General features: G+C 37.3%; 1 protein-coding gene across 1 annotated transcript in view; it reads left to right on the top strand.

Moving 5' to 3' along the window:
• Positions 1-5,390: 5,390 nt before the first annotated feature.
• The window catches only part of znf644b (zinc finger protein 644b), a 61,348-nt gene continuing 47,252 nt past the window's right edge, over positions 5,391-19,486 (top strand). The window contains exons 1-3 of the mRNA XM_053683827.1: positions 5,391-5,544; positions 6,892-7,109; positions 7,206-7,455. Of these exons, the coding sequence (XP_053539802.1) occupies positions 5,391-5,544; positions 6,892-7,109; positions 7,206-7,455 (622 nt within the window). The remainder of the gene's footprint in view (positions 5,545-6,891; positions 7,110-7,205; positions 7,456-19,486) is intronic.

Below are 19,486 nucleotides of genomic sequence, written 5' to 3'. Positions count from 1 at the left end.
ATAAGTGCTGCAGTTCAAGTGACTCTTTTGCAAACATGTCTCCCATGTCTGCAACAAATCATGAGCTTACAGATGTTAATGTATTATAACAGCTTCCTTAACAAATCTTTTACGTTAAATCAAGTGACATATTGCTATTCTACACAGAGTCACTCAGAGGTTAGCTATTATAAACACTGATTTAAATTGCCTCAATTATAGGTCAAGGTCAGTACTACTGCATAAACCCAAATGAAATCCAGAAATGGTGAGACAGAGTTCTCATTACTGCTTTCGATCATTAGTCAACTTTGGAGTTCACTTAAAAATACATCTGATACAAAAATACATCCATTTTCACATCTTTTTAAGTTTTGTTTTAATAATGTTTTCATTCTGTAATAATTTATTAAGTTATGTAGGAAAAAGGTGAACTCTAGTGTATAAAAGGTACTATGATAGGAAAAGAAATAAAAATAGATCTTTCAATCTATTTCAAGCTAATAATAATAATAATAATAATAATAATATCAAATTCCAAAATGATGATCATGATGATGGCAGTGATGATGATGATAATGATGATTATTATGATTATTATTATTGTTATTGTTATTATTATCATCATCTGCTCATAATAATAATAATTATTATTATCATCTATGTGCAGTAATTTAGGGCTTGTCTGTGTTTCATTATTTTAGTTACTCCTCTTCTCCACTTCAGAAGCACTGAATAGTTCATTGTTCCAACCTCCTGTGTCACTGCCATAGTCCAAGGATGACACATTGCAACACAGTACCATTGAGCTGCTGGGGTTTTAGGCCAGTAGTTCTGTTAAACATCATTAAAATAGCATGAAAACATTTTTGTGGAGAAGAGGAGAGGCAGGAGTCCATGTAAGCATTTATATAGTCAGACAGAGTGGTGTTCTGGAGGATCAATAACGGTCCAGAGACGTTAGCGTGCATGGATTGCATAAACAGCTCAGAAGCGGTCCAGATATGAAGGCCAGTTTGTGTCTATATCTGCCTTTGTACTGAGACATCTGCTTTCACTGCTCTCAAATGTGCCAAAGTCAAGAGGCCTGGAATATTAATGTTCCCCTGGTGATTCTATCACGATTTTTCACAAGAAAAAAAAATCATATCGGTTTGATTATTCTGTGAATAAACAGACCTGCTGACCCTGGTCATGTGTGTGCTGGGATAGTGGTTTCTCACCGTATATGGCAAACTAAACAGAAACACACAGGATTATGACCCTGGACCATTTACTCAAAGTGACTGCCTTGTTTACTTTAGTGTCCTTGACAGTTTTATTTTTCTTGCTGTAATATATTAGCATGATGGGATGGCTGTAGTGGCGCATTGCTACACTGAATACCTCAATCCAGAATATTTATGATACATTAACGTGTTGGGTTAACTGCCAAACTAGCTATATTACAATATAGCTGTGCTGTGATGGTGAAAGACAAGGATTTTCAAGGTTAATACTCTACTGAAAGGAATGAATCCATGAAAATATTCCTCTTTTTCTTTATCGGGGACACATCTGAGTGGATTTAAGTGGATGGACCATTTTAGTTATGGAGGAGCAAATTTTAGGATATAGAAACACTCTTCAGAGTCTCCTCAAATTCGTGTGTAATGCTGCCATGTTCTATGGTATGACACTTAAGTTTGAAAACATGATTTGCGATTGATCTCATTTATTGCCTTTATTTTATTTTAGACATTTTCCACCTGTTAGCTGAGTCCCTCTCATAGATATAAAACTGGGAAAGTAATGGCAAATACATTGGTCCCTGACCACCTGCTGGATCTTTGTGAACTGTTGGCGGCTGTGGCTCAGGTAGTAGAGCGGGTCTTCCACTAATCATAGGGTTGGCGGTTTGATTCCCAGCCCACATGACTCCACATGCCAAAGTGTCCTTGGGCAAGACACTGAACCCCAAGTTGCTCCCGATGGCAAGTTAGTGCCTTACAGTTCTGCTACCATTGGTGTGTGTGTGTGTGAATGGGTGAATAAGACACAGTGTAAAGCACTTTGGATAAAAGTGCTATATAAGTGAGCCATTTACCATTTTACCAACTGCTGTAATGTCACAGGGTAGGCTATCTGCCCTATAGATATCACAGATGACTGCAATCAGCCAGCATCAATCTATGTGATAGAGGAGAGAGAAATATCACCTTTACCACCCCAAAAGAAGGGCAATAATGCTCTATTGGTATCTCAAACATGGATGACTATGGTATTGTTGGACTTTGGCCAGAATTCCTCTCCAAACACATTCCAGTGGGAGTAAGCTTCACTGCATGACTGAACCAGTCATGCTAAGATGCTTTCCATTAACTATTCATTTTCAGACATTTTCTAAATGCAGATAAATTTGACAACTTTATCATTTGGTCCATAAGCATGGCAATCGCTTCATAGTTTCAACATAAGAATTTTTCTATGACAGTGGAAAGTCATAAACTAATGACTCAAAGGACTATGATGTTCGTAAAAGAAGGTTCCACATTCAGTATTTATTTACCAGACCAGCAAGAAGTATTAAATCATCCCAATTAAATAATAAAGCGAATTTATCCTTTCAGTGCTTTTTGCAACAGAGCTGCTTTAAAGCCCCCTGCATTGCTATCTGGCACAATCCAATAACAATTTCATAAGAGGCCCACTAAGAAGTGATGCACTTGGTTTAAAATCCTGACAATTGAAAATAGCCTAACCCTAATGAGGGCAAAAGAATGTTTACAGCAATTCATTTGTATAGTACTCTTAAACAATAGACATTTTCATAAAAAAAAAAAAAAAAACTTTGGAGAAATTCAGACCAGAGCCCTAACAAGGCTAAATGTAAGTAAATGTAAATGTAGGAAGTAAAAAATACCCAGCAGAGCATAAATATTGACTTTAGTATTCTGCAGCTCATTTTCTCTTTACTCTACTGTTGGAGTTGGGTTTGGTTTTTGGTATTGAACAGACACACTCCCCAGTGCATCAGAATCACTGATTTTAAGACCAGTAAGCATCACATGATTTCACGTGTCACCTCACCTTTTCAGTGCTGCTTACTTTTCAGTTTGCCCTTTAAATAAACATTCGAGATCTACAGATGTTCTCCATCAGCCTCAATTAAACCATCAAATAAACAAAAGGAAACAATTACTGCAAATGAAGTAATAATCACCAGCATGGCATCATCTATAGCGACATTTTACTCACCCCAGTTCTCTGAGTGTTTATGCTCCACAGTCACTGGGCTAATGTAACAGCTCATAAGGGGTATGTGATAAACAAAAGTCAATGCAATATGCAATTACCTCTATATAGAGAGTAATACAATGTCTTCATATGATTAAAGCAATATAATAGACTACCTGATGAGGTGCAAATTTGTTCCATAATGTTATAAACACAGTGGCTTTTTCTCAACAACACTCATGTGAAGAATGGACATGCATTCCTTGAAAGAATGTTCTTGCCAAGTTACCTTGTAAGAAGGATATAAGAGCAGAAAATACTTCTATAAGAATTTTAGAGGAGCTGTGTACTTGCTTCTTGAACCAGAATTATCCAGTTAACGAAAAGTTATAACAGACAGTTATTTTTTGCTTATCTAATTAGCTAAACTCTCTTCTCTTGATGAAATTTGTATAATCACAACTGCCTATACTAAATCTGACTTTGCATTATACATTTATTGCCTGCCTTATTGTATTTCAAAACCAGATTTTTAAGGTACCATTTATTTAAAAACACAAACAAAAAAGAAACTGCCTCATCTATCCTTAATAAATGTCTAATTATTTTGGGTTATGGGTCTTCCAAATCACTCTTTAAAAATCCCCATAATTAAACCACACTTGTGTTCTTCATTAATGGAATTTGTGCACTAGAAGATGATGTAAACTGAGTACACAGTAATGCATTGTATTGAGAAACCCCATGTTCAACCACAAAGCAAAGTATATTATTATAATCACATTACACTCATAAATTATTAATAAGAAAAATTAAACAAACCAGTGCCAAGAACCTCAATTAGCCTCTGAAACTACCATGACCCTTTTGTGGGTCCAGACTTACATTCCTCGAGCTCATAACAACTTATCTAACTTTACCATTAGGTTAACTGCAGTTACTGTGTTCTGTTTGTTTATAAGCACACTATTAATACAATCATTATGTAAATAGCGTACATATAACTGAAGCAGTCATGTCAGATTTTCTCTTGTTATTTTCTTTCTTAGGGTGGAAATGTACTATGATGTGAATTTGTAGGAAATCACATTTTAACATTAGCTAGTTAGCTGTTTGTCTTTGGAAAACTCTTGGGTGAGGTCCACTTAATAATAAGCAGTTCCATAGCTTTCCAGACAAAAGATATCAGAGCTCATCTTCTGTGTATGCTTCTGGATGTTCCTGGAATCCATAAAGGTTTTGGGTTTTTCAACATCGTACACACTCCTCCAGGTAACACAGTTGAAGCTAATCAGAGTCTTCACTTTCTTCACTCCCACAATGCCCAACACACTGAAGGTTCTGGACAGAGATTGGGCAGCAAGACTTCTCCCTATGATGGTGTCAGTGTTAGGAATTTGAAAAGGATCCCAGCCCCCCACTCTGCCCCAGGTTACAAATCCCACCAGTGTTATGATGGAGCCTTAATTTTGCAGAACATTGTCATCTACTCTGCATCCTCATCTCAGGATTTAGACACCATTGGATTGCATGACTCTCTATACTTCAATTAGATGAACTTGCAGCTGTTCTTCAGGCACTCGGCGAGGCCCAGACATCTCATGAGACCCTCTCCAAGACCCTAACTGCTGAGATTAGCACTTATGCTGCTAGGCCTTGCAATAGAGATTGCTCTATTGGCATCCTCTCACACGTTCCTCAGCTGAAGGTCCGACATGTCAAGATCAACTTCTTGCTTCAGAGGATCTACTAGAGAACTACATTCTGCCAATTACTAGGACATCAAGACACTTTGATGGTATGCTGATCTGTTGCACTCTTAAGTGTACAGGTATATCCATTTGTCCTGCAACTGTAAGCTTCTAATGATGACCGATAACTGAATGAAAACATGAATTCACTCTTTCACTGAATTCCAGTCAGTTGGCAAACATTTGTTTTTCTAATCTTGGGAAGTATAAAAATAATTGTGACTTACTGGATATCATTGGTATACCTGCCTTCTGCAGTGAATAAACCTGGTAAGGCATAAAGTGCTCATAATTTTAACTTTTGCTCCATAAGTTTTGATATATTTATTGTCTGCGTGTGTGTGCGCGCACGTGGCAGTAAATTCTCTGTCTGTCTTAGTCTTTTCATGGTGGTAAAACCTGCTAAAGTTCCACCTGCTCCTCTCAAAGGAGCCACAGAAAAACATGTCACCTGGAGAACACCCAGAGAACTGGCTGTGTCTGGAAAAAGAGAGGGAGAAAAAGTATAGGAAAGTGGCGAGGGAGGAAGATAGCAGTGAAATAAGACTGAAGACAGAAGGATGGAAAGACAGCAAGCAATGCAACGCAATAAAACACAGTGTGTGTGTGTGTGTGTGTGTGTGTGTGTGTGTGTGTGTGTGTGTGCCATTGTGTAAAGGGACATCTCTCTCTTGTGCCAGGAGACAGATACAGCCAGACAGAGGAGGAGGAAGGACAGACATGACGGAACATTTAGTGCTGTGTGGGGAAAGGGCTCCCTCAGGAGCATTCACCATCACTCATGCTACACTTAACTGGCTGTCCTCTCAAACACACCATAGTCTGGATAGCAGTGTACATGTCAGTGTATGCATGAACTGTAAATTAAAGTATTCTCAGTGACTATACAAGTCTGATGCTGGTCAGACATATTTACCATTTCTAAAGTTTTCCTCAATTTCTATGAATTGAACGACGGGAGAGCAATACTGGTGCATTTTCAGAAATATAAAACATGTTTATTCAAATAAGAGTTTATATTTAGTGGACAAGGAAGAGCTTAGGAGAAGCTGGAGGAGTGAAGTTTCCAGGATGGTGGAAAGGCCTTGCCCTTATAAGCTTATTCGAGTTGCATAATGTTTGAACTTTGCTCACAGAGCCTTTCAGAAGCAAACCATTGCTGTTCATATTAGAGACCTAATATGACATAATGAGAAATAATGTAAACATTCTTAAAAATTGCAAATGTGAAGAAATGTATCCTGCAACAACACCATGCTTTGTAGCAGGATATTTCATGTGAAATTGCCTGTGTAACAGATTTATTTATTTGGTTTACGGAGAGTAACTGATGTTTGCTTGGGCATGTATTGTTTGCTGTTACTTGAAGTATCATTAGCTAACTTAGCTAGCTATGTTAGCTAGCCAATGTTCTGTGCAAATATCACCTAGCAAATAGCACCTTACTATGCAAGGCACATTTATTGTACTGAAAATAATTGTTTACAAAACTGCAAGTGTATATGAAACTATAGATCATAATGAAGGGGTCCTCAGACTTCCATGGCCAATGTATGAAGGCTAATAATAATAATAATAAGAATAAGAATAATCTGACAGCTTTAATTACTATTATTATTAACAAATATTCAGTATATTTATGTCAGGAAACCCCAGGTGGGATCTGTTGAGAACCTGCGTCATAGTGTATTATGGATTCAGATGATAATGTCATATCATAGCAAACCAGTGACTACATTTCCCATCCCGCACTGCGGCCTACAAACATTTCCCAGAATACTTACCTTGACAGTCAGCCTGGCAGATAAACCTGCCCTGCCATTCACCACCTATTATATTCAGGCAAAGAGGGTGGGCCCCACACCAGAGCTCCAACCTGAGACCCATAAGGTGGTCTCACCCACAGAGCTCCAGCAGGTGGTCAACGTGGCAACCTCATCTCCAGAACTCCAACCTGAGATCCACGAGGTGGTCTCACGCGCAGAGCTCCAGTCGAAGGTCAACGTGGCAACCTCCTCCTCAAAGGTCGAAGAGATAGCCTCCCAAGCCATGTTCCTGTCCAAGGTCGAAGAGACAGCCTCTCAAACTATGTTCACGCCCGAGTCTGCCTACACGGACAACCAAGTTCTGTTCACACCTGAGTCTGCCAACACGGACAATCAAGTTCTGCTCACGCTCGAGTCTGCCGACACGAACAAACAAGTTCTGCTCACGCCCGAGTCTGCCTACACGGACAACCAAGTTCTGCTCACACCCTAGTCTGCCGACACGGACAATCAAGTTCTGCTCACGACCGAGTTTGCTGACACTGCCAACCAAGTTATGCTCAGGCTTGAGACTGATGACCCGGACAACCAAGTTATGCTCAGGCTTGAGACTGACGACACGGCCAAGCAAGCTCTGCCTACACCGAAGTGTGGTGACACAGCCAACCGAGTTCAGCCAGCAGAGTCAGTGAAGAACGACACTCAGCCTCTCTGTGTGACTGAGGATGCCGCTCAGCATCCCTGTACAACTGAGGATGTCTCTCCACCTCCCTGCTCAGCCGAGGATTTCGCTTGGCCTCCCTGCTCCGCTGAGGACATCGCTCCGCATCCCTGCTCAGCTGAGGATGTCGCTCCGCATCCCTGCTCAGCCAGGACGTCACTCCGCCTCCCTGCTCAGCTGAGTGACGTCGTAGCGTATTATGGATTCAGATGATATCACAGCAAGTCATATCACAGCAAATCAGTGACTACATTTCCCATCCTGCACTGCAGCCTATAAACATGGCCACGATGGACCTCAATTCCCAGAACACCCACCTTCATTCTAATGAAGCACACCTGCATCCAGTTCACAGCACAATCACAACCACAGTTTAAAAGGACTTTCAAAGCATTCACTTTTTTGCGAAGTATTACGTGAGTTTCTCATATACCAAGCGTTTGTTTCTCAATTCATGTGCTACAGTTTCGATCTTGTTCTCGCCCTCGTTCTTGATTCCTGTTTTGCCTCGTTTATGGCCATTATCACCTGACCTATTGCCTGTTTTTTGACCACACTATTGTCTCATGTTTTGGATTTGTCTGCCTGCCTCTGTTTAATAAAACCCTTATCTGCCTTTGCATCTGTCCTAACCTCCATCACATTCAGTTACGTGTCAGATAAAACTACTGAATTTAAATTTCCAAATAAACAATGCATTATCGTACCGAAAATAAGATTTTTTTTTGTGTGCAGAAAACAAAAGTTAACTTTGATTCTGTTAAATATCGTAAAGGAAATACAAGTCTACAAGTTTAAGACTGATTAAGGAAAATCAAACATTGTGTGGAATATCACCCATAATGTCAGTTTGCTGTGGCTGTACAATGTAGATTGGTAGTTTAGCACAATGAATACCTCTTTAATTGGACACTCTGGATGGATAGATGGATGGATGGATGGATGGATGGATAGTGTGCAAGAATAGCTATTTGTCTAATGCTAGCTAGATAACTTTGTTTGGATACAGTCATTTATAGCTAGCTGACTGATACAAGTGATCTCATATTTATTCAAGCTACTATGTGCTTGTAATCAAATTGACATATTAAATGCACATGAGTGTGCTAGATAGTGAGATGTAAGGGAATTTCATCTAGCCAGGTGACCAGGTAATATCGAGCAGGCAATGTTCCCCACATTTGAAGACTTAAGATGTTCTAATCTTGTGTTTGAATGATCCACAAAATCCCACTTACATTGCAAAGATGCTAGGTCAAGTACTAAATGAAGTAAGATCATTTGCTTTAATTTATTTTCTGCCTACATATCTGAAAAGACATTTTGGGAGACCCTTTGCACTGACATTCTTTAATTTAACAGTGTTACAAGAGATGTAATAGAATTGTAGGATGTCATGAAGGCTGGAATGTAGTGATGCTTAAAAAGACAAAAACATGTAGAAGCGTGTGTTCAATAGAAGAGAGAAAACAGCACTCCTTAGTCCTTCAAAATCATTATTTGCAGATGGGAACTGGTTGGACAGCATTGCCAGTGAGCTGATTTGACACAACTGGACTGTTGTGGTTTCTCACTACGAGAGATTTTAGATGGACTTGGGCCAGATTGAGTTGTGTAAGTTAAAACCCACCAAGCCATGAAAACCTCACTTCTTTCAGTGTAACCTTAAACTGTGTATTCAGAAACACTTAAGGGGTCTGACTTTTAGTTTATGTATAGGCTTGAAGATACATACAGTGTGTCTTCAATGGCCAGTGCAGTGGTAGCTCAGTGGAAAGTACTGGACTACTGATTCTAAGCTGCCAATGCTGGGCCCATGAGCAATTATTTTAACCCTTAACTGCTCAGTTGTATAAATTAGATAAATGTGAAAAAAGTCACATCCTTTCACTTCTATAAGTTGCTCTGCCCAATGAGTAAATGTAAACATAATGTACATCCACTAGTCTACAAACTGACCTTCTTCAACTGTGGTGAACTCTGACCTGTTGAACTGAAATGGATGACTACTGTGTTATAATAGACTTATTGTTCTCACTCTTTTAGACAGCAATGAACAATCACATATGTGACATGTAACAGGTCCCTTAACGGCATATGTCTGTTTTATTGTGTCTGAAGATGAGTCACAGTTCTGACATTTCAAGGTAAGTGGGTATATATGAGAGAAGAGGCCTATTTTTCAGTATGGCCCCAGAGGTTTGCTTGTCTGGTTGTCTGAATCTCTCTTCCCATTCATCACTGGTATGTATCAGCAAACCACATCATGCCTATGTGTGTTTGACCTCTCAGAGGGAAAGATCTAGAATCAGATGCATGAGTACATGTGAATACAATTACGGGCATTGCCAAGCATAGCTCATAAAATATGTATAGGAAATCAGGCATATGTTAGCTAGGTTAGCCAACTTGAAAAAATGGAATCAATTAGCAATGAAAACAAATGAAATGTTAATAAATGGATCACAGTAGTGAGAGTGAAAACTTTAATCCAAATTCAATTTAGTGAGAAGCACTCCTTGGCCATCCTGTTAAGGCCAAGGCTAATAGTGAGAAGAGTTGGCTAGAGAAATCCTCAGAAGAGAAGCACGCCTGTCACGATCACTTAGAAACACACTTTTTGCAATATAGTTCGTATGTATTCCAGCTCATTACTACAACAATAATCATATCCAGTATGATATTTGTGTGTCAGTACAGTACTGGTTGATTATTATGCTGTGAAGCTGGTAGGGTCCAAGCTGTAATTTTATTACCTGTAATTCCCTCTAGTGGTTACTTTGTGTAAGAGGAGGTTAAAAGTTCTCCTGACATTACAGTTTTATCTGTTTTCTTTGCAATTTGTCCAAATGCATACACAGCATGGCCTGCCTTCTGAACTCTTAGAAGAGTAAATATTTTCTACAGACCTGAACAAATATAATAGTTGCTTTGACTTAATTTGCAGTTCAACTTCACTGCAAAACACTACACACCGTTTTAATTTGTAAAAACATTATAATAATGCATTAGTCTGCTAACACATGAATCATTAAGTAAAATTAAAAGTGCCAATGAATGATGACAATTCCTTTCCTGAAGAAACACCAATCTAGAGTCATAACTACTGAATACTGTATCCTCTTCACTAGCCATTAACATATATTCCTTATATGCTACAATTCCTAAAATATCTTATTTAAAAAAACACAATTTCCAGTATCTGTCAGAGGGGGATGAGCTCCCCCTACTGAGTATTGGTTCCTCTAAAAGATTCTTGCTCTTTATTTTCAGCCTAGGGAGTTTTTCCTGCCTCTGTTGTGCTTGGATAGTTCACTGAAGGTTGAGGCATGGTTGTCTCTAGATGCACCAAGACAATCTCAAGTATAATAAAATTCTACTATATTGCACAGTGCAAAAGTTTGCTTCCCCTTAGAACACAATGAAGACACAAATATTTTTCAGTATGAACAACAAACAAATTATGTAAGTAAAGATATTAACAGGAAACAAAATATACAAATATAATGATATAAATATTCTTGGTACATTTTAAACCTGTATAACCCTTATAACTGCCTCCAACCTAATTTCCATCCTCTGAGCAACTTCTGCATAATTTCAATTGTAATATTCACACCAAATATAATCTCCGCCCATCATAACAAATATCAGTTACCTTTTGGTTTAGATATTCAATTTTTGTGAACCTCCAATTTTGTAGATTTGTGATCCAGCCACAAATTTAGTTTTGCGATTATACACACTGAGCCAACTACCAGCAGGTTTAGGTTAGCCCCAACTGCAGCCATTTTTATGTCTGGCCTTAAAAAACACTTGTTCCCCTGTGCCTTTGATTTATCTCTTAATGTCTCAGCATATTATTCAGTTATTCGTCTTAGTTAGAAACTGTTATCACATATTCACAGTGAGACAGAGATCAGAAGCATTGGTTGTGGTTGCAAGAATGAGGAATGCATTAATCATTCCTTAATCATTTAAAATATGTTGCTTAATTTACAATTTAATTGATCTTTGTGAATTATTTATGTAGAACTGTATAACGCATTCTGAATTACTTTTGTTTATAAAATATGCTGTACAAACAAACCTGCATTGCCTATGTTTATAAAAGCTCTTTAGTGGGGAAAAAAAAGTCATGTAAAATGGTAGGTTATGCATGTCAAAACCAAGTGAAGGAATGCCTGGGACAGTTTCCAGAGCAAGTGGAGTTTTCCTATGTGTTCATTTACCAGCCAAGTACTAACAGCAAAGACTTTACCTTGTGCCCATGACCTTGCATGTGTAGCTTAAAAAAGGCCCTTGCTACATCACTCTTGTCCTTTGACCATTCTTGTCAATCCAAACAGTGGTGATCCATTTAGCTGTAAATCCTCAGCTACATATGTAACCTGCTGTTCTACTTCCTTACCTTACCTTCTAGTGCTTTGCATTCTCAGGAGAATACTTACAACATATGCGATAAATATCTTTTTGGTGGGAAATGATGACCGCTCAAAGCATCAATATTGCTCTCTCTTGAGGATGACAATCACTGATGTGTGATGCTCATCCTTATTGAGGGTGAGATCCACTCAAGTGCTTACACTTATTTGAGAATAAGAATCACTCGAGTGCTGATACTGTTTCTGTTGAGGCTAAGAACCACTAAACTATCTCTCAACTGATGATAAAATCACTCTATTAATACTGTACTTTACTGAGGATGATAATCACTCCTACTAGTACATTCTTTTAAAGGTGTGACTCACTCAAGCACTTATCTTATTTGAGGACAATATTCACTGAAAATACAGTCACATTACTGTACTCTGTTGAGGCTGGGAATCATTCAAAGTACTAACACCGTTTTCTACTGAGGATGAGAATTACTCAGGCTCAAATACTATTCTTATTTAGGGGTGAATGTTAAACTCAACACAGAAAACAGAAAACATGGAGTGTGATGACACAATGTGTAGCCTGTACAGTCTGGTGAAGCTGGACAGTGAACTCCGTGTTGCCATTTCATGTACACCAATTACCCTCCTCTAAGTGTCGCCCAGAAGATAACTGTACTGTGTGTATGGTTTGGCATCTAATGGAAGAAGGCACCTCTTGCCCAGCATTTAGGTATGCCTGCACAATCACTTCCTTTAACCAGCAGTCACAAGTTGAGAATACTTGGACCAAATGCCAAACAAACTACCATACTAAATATTATGCTAATAAACCACTGGCATTATTGCAATTTAAGAATACTTAATGTGCATTATCTTGTTTTTTTTTTTTTTTTAATCTTGCATTTGGACACAGTCTTGAATTTGCACAGAATTTTTATTGATTTGGAACTTTGTGAGAATAATCTGTGTAGTGCAGCCAACCCACTGTACTGTACTCCAAACTATACTGAACTAAAGCTCTACGGGAGAGAATTTGGTCCCCCATTGTTCAGACATGGAGATATACTACTTACACTATGTGGCCAGAAGTTTGTTGACACCTGACCTTTACAAACATTTTGCTTTTTAAATATCCCATTCAAGATTTAGTCCTGCTCTTTGCTATGATAATAACCTGCTTTTATAATTACAATAATAATTCTCTGGGAAGTCGTTCCACACGATTTTGGAGCATGGTTGTGGGGATTTGCTCATTCAGCCACAAGAGCATTAGTGAAATCAGCTATTGATGTTACCGTTCCAGTTTATTCCGAAGGTGTTCAGTGGAGTTGAGACCAGGGCTCTGTGCAGGCCATGCGAGTTCTTCCACTCCAACCTTGGCAAACCAGGTCTTCATGGAGCTCGCTTTTTGCACAGGGGCAATGTCATTCTGGAACAGGTTTAGGTCCCTTAGTTCCAGTTAAGTGAAATTGTAATGCTACAGTATACAATTGTGCGCTTCAAGGTTTGTGGCAACAGTTTGGGGAAGAAGTACAAATGGGATTGTTGGTCAGGTGTCCACAAACTTTTGACATGTGTGTGTATATTTATATTAGCTGTGTGTGCTGTATGTAAATGTGTATGTATCTAAGTCTGTGTATGTGATTTTATGTGACTTTATGCGATTATCTGTGTATGTGATTTTATGTGACTTTATGCGTTTATAACTCAGACTGCTTACTTGCCAAAGTCTGCATTCCACATCACTGCACTATGGCTCCAGAGCACACACACTAAAAGTCGGTTGTACAGGAAGTTGCTTGGCCGCACAGGGCTGCTGATGAAGCCAGAATGCTGGAACGTGATTTGGAGGAGAGTGATCTGATCCTTCTCTATTCTCCTACACAATGACACAATGTCTGTATAAACACTCTAAACCTAGAAGAACATAAATCACTGTCATATTTCACACTGTAGTTAATTAACCGAACAAAAAAACAAAGATTTGGTGCCAGTTGTGATATATACAGATGAGAATTGTATTTAGTTTTAGTTCAACTTACAAAAACATCTGTGAAGAAATATTGGTGTGGAAAATATACACTGATTAGGAAATTAAAAATATTTATGCCCTTAATGCTATACCAGTATAGATAGTGACATCACAAAATATGTTTCCATCTATTCCCAGATGGAAATCATTATAACATATAATTATGGTGTGAAATGACATACTGAAAATTATATGGTGTAATATATTGAAAACTGATATACTGTGGTTTTATTTTGTGTATTTTAAACTAAAAATAGCCAATTTTGTAGTATGACTCAAAAAATTTAATATTCCTTAATCACTCATTTCATTTCAACCAACTCAGTGTTTACCAACTTATTAACCAAATTTTGTTGCTTTTCACATTTATGTTTCACATTCTATTAAAAAAATGGATAGAAAGTATTTAGAATATAAATCTGTACAGAGCTTGAATACAAAACAAAGAAGGGAATGGTGGAAGACCCTCAGTTTTCATCTTTATACACAAAACATATGAACCAGTTTAGCTAACTAAATATATAGCCTACTAAGGTCCTTAAATTGCATGGATGGAGTTAAAGTGTTGATTGCAGATGTCTACCAACATTAATCCAAAGGGGATGTAAAGTTGTTGTTTTTTTTAAACTCTTGCATTTCCCCTCAAGTAGAACCCTGATTACAGGCATAAAGATAAGATTGTATTAAAGATGTGCAGTAGCAAATAACCATGACAGATACAGTACCCTCCAATAATATTGGCACCCTTGCTAAATATGAGCAAAGAAGGCTGTGAAAAATTGTCTTTATTGCTTAACCTTTTGATCTTTTGTTAAAAAAAATCACAAAAATACTCTGCTCTCATGGATATCAAACAATTTTATCAAAAAATATATATCTTTGTTAAATATAGGTGTGCAACAATTATTGGCACCCTTTTAGTGCTACCTCCCTTTGCCGAGATAACAGCTCTGAGTCTTCTCCTATAATGCCTGATGAGATTGGAGAATACATGGCGAGTGATCTGAGACCGTTCCTTCATACAGAATCTCTCCAGATCCTTCAGATTTCGAGGTCCACGCTGGTGGTCTCTCCTCTTCAGTTCACCCCACATGTTTTCTATGGGTTTCAAGTCAGGGGACTGGGATTGCCTTGGCAGGACCTTGATTTTGTGGTCAGTAAACCATTTTTGTGTTGATTATTATGTATGTTTTGGATGTGTATGTATGTTTTGTGTCCTGCTGACCACGGCCCATTTTAAGCTTTTTGGCAGAGGCAGACAGGTTTTCACTTAATATCTGTTGATATTTGATAGAGTCCATGATGCCATGTATCCTAACAAAATGTCCAGATCCTCTGGGCATGAGGTACTTTTCCATATGGCTACCTCTGTGTGCGCCAAAACCACCTCTGGTGTTTATTGCCAAAAAGCTCTATTTTGGTTTCATCTGACCATAGAACCTGAGCCCATTTGAAGTTCCAGTGGTGTCTGGCAAACTGAAGATGCTTGCGTTTCTTTTTGGATGAGAGTAGAGGCTTTTTTCTTGAAACCCTTCCAAACAACTTGTGGTGATGTAGGAGATTTCGGATTGTAGTTTTGGAGACTTTCTGACCCTAACTTCTGCAATTCTCCAGCTGTGATCCTTTTTTTTTTGGCCACTCCATCCTATGCACAGTGCATTGAGATAATATAGACATATGTCCAATTCCAGGTTGATTCATAACATTTCCTATTATTGCCCTGATGGTGGAAATGGGTATTTTCAATGCTTGCTGCTATTTTTTTTATAGACACCTCTGATTTTCTGAAGTTCAAAAACCTTTTGCCGCACATCACAGCTATATTTCTTGGTCTTACCCAATGTTATGAATGACTAAGAGAATTTGGCCTATGTGTTACTTCATATTTATACCCCTGTGAAACAGGAAGTCATGGTTGAACACTGTGCTGTTCCTAGTCACCTAGGTGTAGTAAAAAAATAAATAAAAAAAATTAAAATATCAATGTGAATATACTTCAAATATATTTTTCTCATATGAATTCATAGGGGTGTTAATAATTGTTGCATGCCTATATTTAACAAAGATATATATTTATTTGATAAACCTGTATTTTGTTTACAATTGTTTGAAATCCATGTGTGCAAAGTATTCATGTGAATTGCTTGAACAAAAGATCAAAAGGTTAAACAATAAAGACACTGTTTCACAGCATTCTTTGGCCATATTTACCAAGAGTGCAAATATTAGTGGAGAACTGCAGTAAGATTATTAGAAATCATTGAGGGACAGAGATAGATGGAAAATTCTGTGTTTGAAGACCAGTGACAGACTGTAGTGACTTTGTGCCTTATGGAACTGTTTAATCTCTAAGTTATTATTATTATTATTATTATTATTACTACTACTACCACTACTACTACTACTACTACTACTACTACTACTACTAATAATAACCGTGTTTGTGAACACAAAAAGTAACTTTCTAATTAAGTTTGCCTTGTAAGGCATACAGTGTTATTTATTGGCTAGAATTAACTTCAATTGTAAAAGTATAGAGAAAGAACAGAGAAAAGAGTTGGCTTGAAATTCAGCCATCCACCAAAGGACTTGATTTATTTGACAGTGCCCAAAGAAGAACATTTCAGCCAGAGGTCTTTTCTTTTTTTGCTCCGGTAGCCTCAGCCAACATCTTTTATTCCTTTGTAATAATACATAAAGCGGAGTTACAGCGGTGCTCTATAATTCATTGACTATTCTCTTTATAGAGGGATGTGGAGAGGCACAAATCACTTCATTGCAGTAATGAGCACCAACAATGGGCAAAAAGGATCACAGGCCTTTTCACTCTTTTGAAAAGAACAAAAGAATCAGTGATACTTAAAGCATTTTTCTCTTTTGTCTGACTTCCTCACATATCTAGTGGATAGAAAACAAATATCATAGCAGACTTCCAAAGCCAGCTAACGTGCAAAAGTAATCAGTCTGCACCACTCATCCAAGGTCTCTCCGTTCTAGATGAGTTTTATATCAGGATGACATCAAAGCAGAAGGAAAAAGACTTAGAACCTGCAATTTCTTTGTCATCTACACCCTTTTCTAACTTGTTTACAAGGACCAATGACTGGGATAGCATCTTTTCACAATGAACGATTTAATTGGTACGATAGCTTTAAACTTTATGTTGTTTTTTTAAAAAAAAAAATTCATAATTACCTCACTGATGCTCTTCTCATAACAAAGCACAAAGAAGTCCAGCTACAATAGTGCACTTTGCTGAGTTTACTGACATTCAGAGCTCAAGTAAATAAGTCAACAAAGCCTCTGGCACTGAAAGTTTACTGAGCTCCCAAGTTGGAGTTTGCAAGCTAGGAAAGAGCATGCAATGATAAAATGGCTGAATAAAGGGGAGAGCTACACTTTATTTATTTATTTATTTATTTATTATTATTTTTACAAAGTTTATACAGAATAACTCTGCTGTAGGAGGCCAGCCTGAGTTTAAAAACAAAGATTAGCCAAGTATCGAGTAAACGAAAAACAAAGAAGCCTGAAGGGGGAAAAAAGCGCTTTACCATTCTTTACCAGTTTGTAGATTTTCATAAGGGCAGATTTTCATAAACGATTCTATGGAACAGCCATGAATAAATGATGGCGTAGCAATGCTGAAGATACAAAGCTGCAATTTTGTAACACAGCAGCCAGAGGCAGTACATGCAAGTCTCTTGAGGCTGTTCAACAAATCAAGGTCAAAATCCACAAAGGGCAATTCTTTACTGGTAAAACAGGCAAAGATCCAAACCAACCGATACTAGACACAAGGCAACAAGAGAAACTAGGACTAGAAACTATAAAAGACGTAGAACAAGGGTAAACATGGCTTGGAATTACAGTATACACATGCAGGACTTAAAGACAGCAGACAAAAAAAGATTTAGATATACACCCAGTGGAATAGAGACACAGTGAAACAAATGACAAAGAACAAGTGAAAAATCATTATATATATTATTTAGTATAAAAATGATTTATTTTAACCAACCTAATATCATTGTAATAATGGCATATTTAAGGTTTATTTAATTCATGCTGAAGGTCTTAAAAACTATCAGTAAGTAATCAATTATTACTATATAATTTTTTTCACTAATAATCTGTTTAGATAAAGGTAGTGTAGATTTGAATATGTCATATAAACAATTCATCATAATACATCCATAAACACACAAAAATACTCAAAATAAATTAATTTGACCACACAAGCAATACAATTAATCACAGTCATAGATACAGTACTTTATGTACTCATACAATAAATGTCTACAGTGTGCAGTAATTTAATCAACTCTGGCAAAATATTCTCATCACACCTTGTCTCCATTCTTGCTTTACAGAGAATTAACAACAAATATCCCAAAATCCCAAATCCCACACCTTCATCCTAGAATCAAATTAGGCACTGTATTGGATTTTAGCATTTGTGCTATAGCATTCTATGATATTGGTGCACATATAGAGATGGTGGTCCCCCTTTGGGCCCAGAATATCCACTATAGATGGATGGAACATATTTTTGAAACAAATTTTCAAATCTTCTACACTGAGAAATTGAAAGCAGCATATTACATAAGAGACACTTTTCAGACAAAAAAACACAGTGAAGGCTGCTGGATTTTGCTGCAAAAATAAGAAGCAAGTGCGACAGTCAAAATGTCCAGAAGAACCGTGTCTGCTTCTGCAAGATGCTCAATAAAACTTACAGCTCAGTTCCTTGTAAAACTGCACTAATTGTACTGGAGACTATTTTTTTGTCACACCAAATATTGACTTTGTTTAATTTAATACTGCACTGTAAAACCGGATAGTTCATTTAACTCAAAAAATTTGAGGAAACTAATTACCTCAAAATTTTTAAGCTGATAAATCAATTTCTTTGAGCCAAATGCACTTAAATATAACAAAAAATTTACCACAAACTTTGTAATTTAAAATGTATTTTTGTTATATTAAGTGTATTTGGCTTAAATAAATTGATTTATCAACTTAAATAGTTAAATAATTAGTTTCCTATTTTTTTTTTAGTTAAATGAACTTATCCAGTTTTACAGTGTGTTTACTGCTCTTTACAGTATTTTGTTTAAATGTAGAAACATTTGATTATATTACTTTGAAGGCATGTTTGCTATACAGCATTTCTTTGCATGTGCCTAAAACGTTTGCACAGTAATAATGTAACTCTTTCATTCATATGTTGTAATAAAGCCCCTTGCTGGACTATATTAGAGGTTAACTGGAGGACATCCTGCCACCTTGTGGTTCTGCTGTCCACTGCAATAAGCCAATAAAGGTCTCAACCCTCAGACCATCCAATGAACTCATGTATGCTCTCTGAAAATTTTGACTAGTATTTGAGCCAAACATGTTTGAAGAGTAGAAGACTGGGACTGTTTGGTAAACAGATGAGCATGGGTACAAAATCCAGTGTCAGTATGTCAGTATTATCATTAATGTCAGTATTGATTTTGGCAGTGAATATGTAGTCTATAATATTTAGTCATTTGATTTGGTTACTTTTATTTTCATTAACATATAAAAATATTAACTATAATGTTGCGTGTCTTGTAATTTTCAATTCATTAGCACCTGAGAAGTATGGAACT

The sequence above is a fragment of the Ictalurus punctatus genome, chromosome 11 (assembly GCF_001660625.3).
Source record: "Ictalurus punctatus breed USDA103 chromosome 11, Coco_2.0, whole genome shotgun sequence".
Classification (NCBI taxonomy): Eukaryota; Metazoa; Chordata; class Actinopteri; order Siluriformes; family Ictaluridae; genus Ictalurus; species Ictalurus punctatus.
This window is presented reverse-complemented; position numbering and strand designations above follow the sequence as displayed.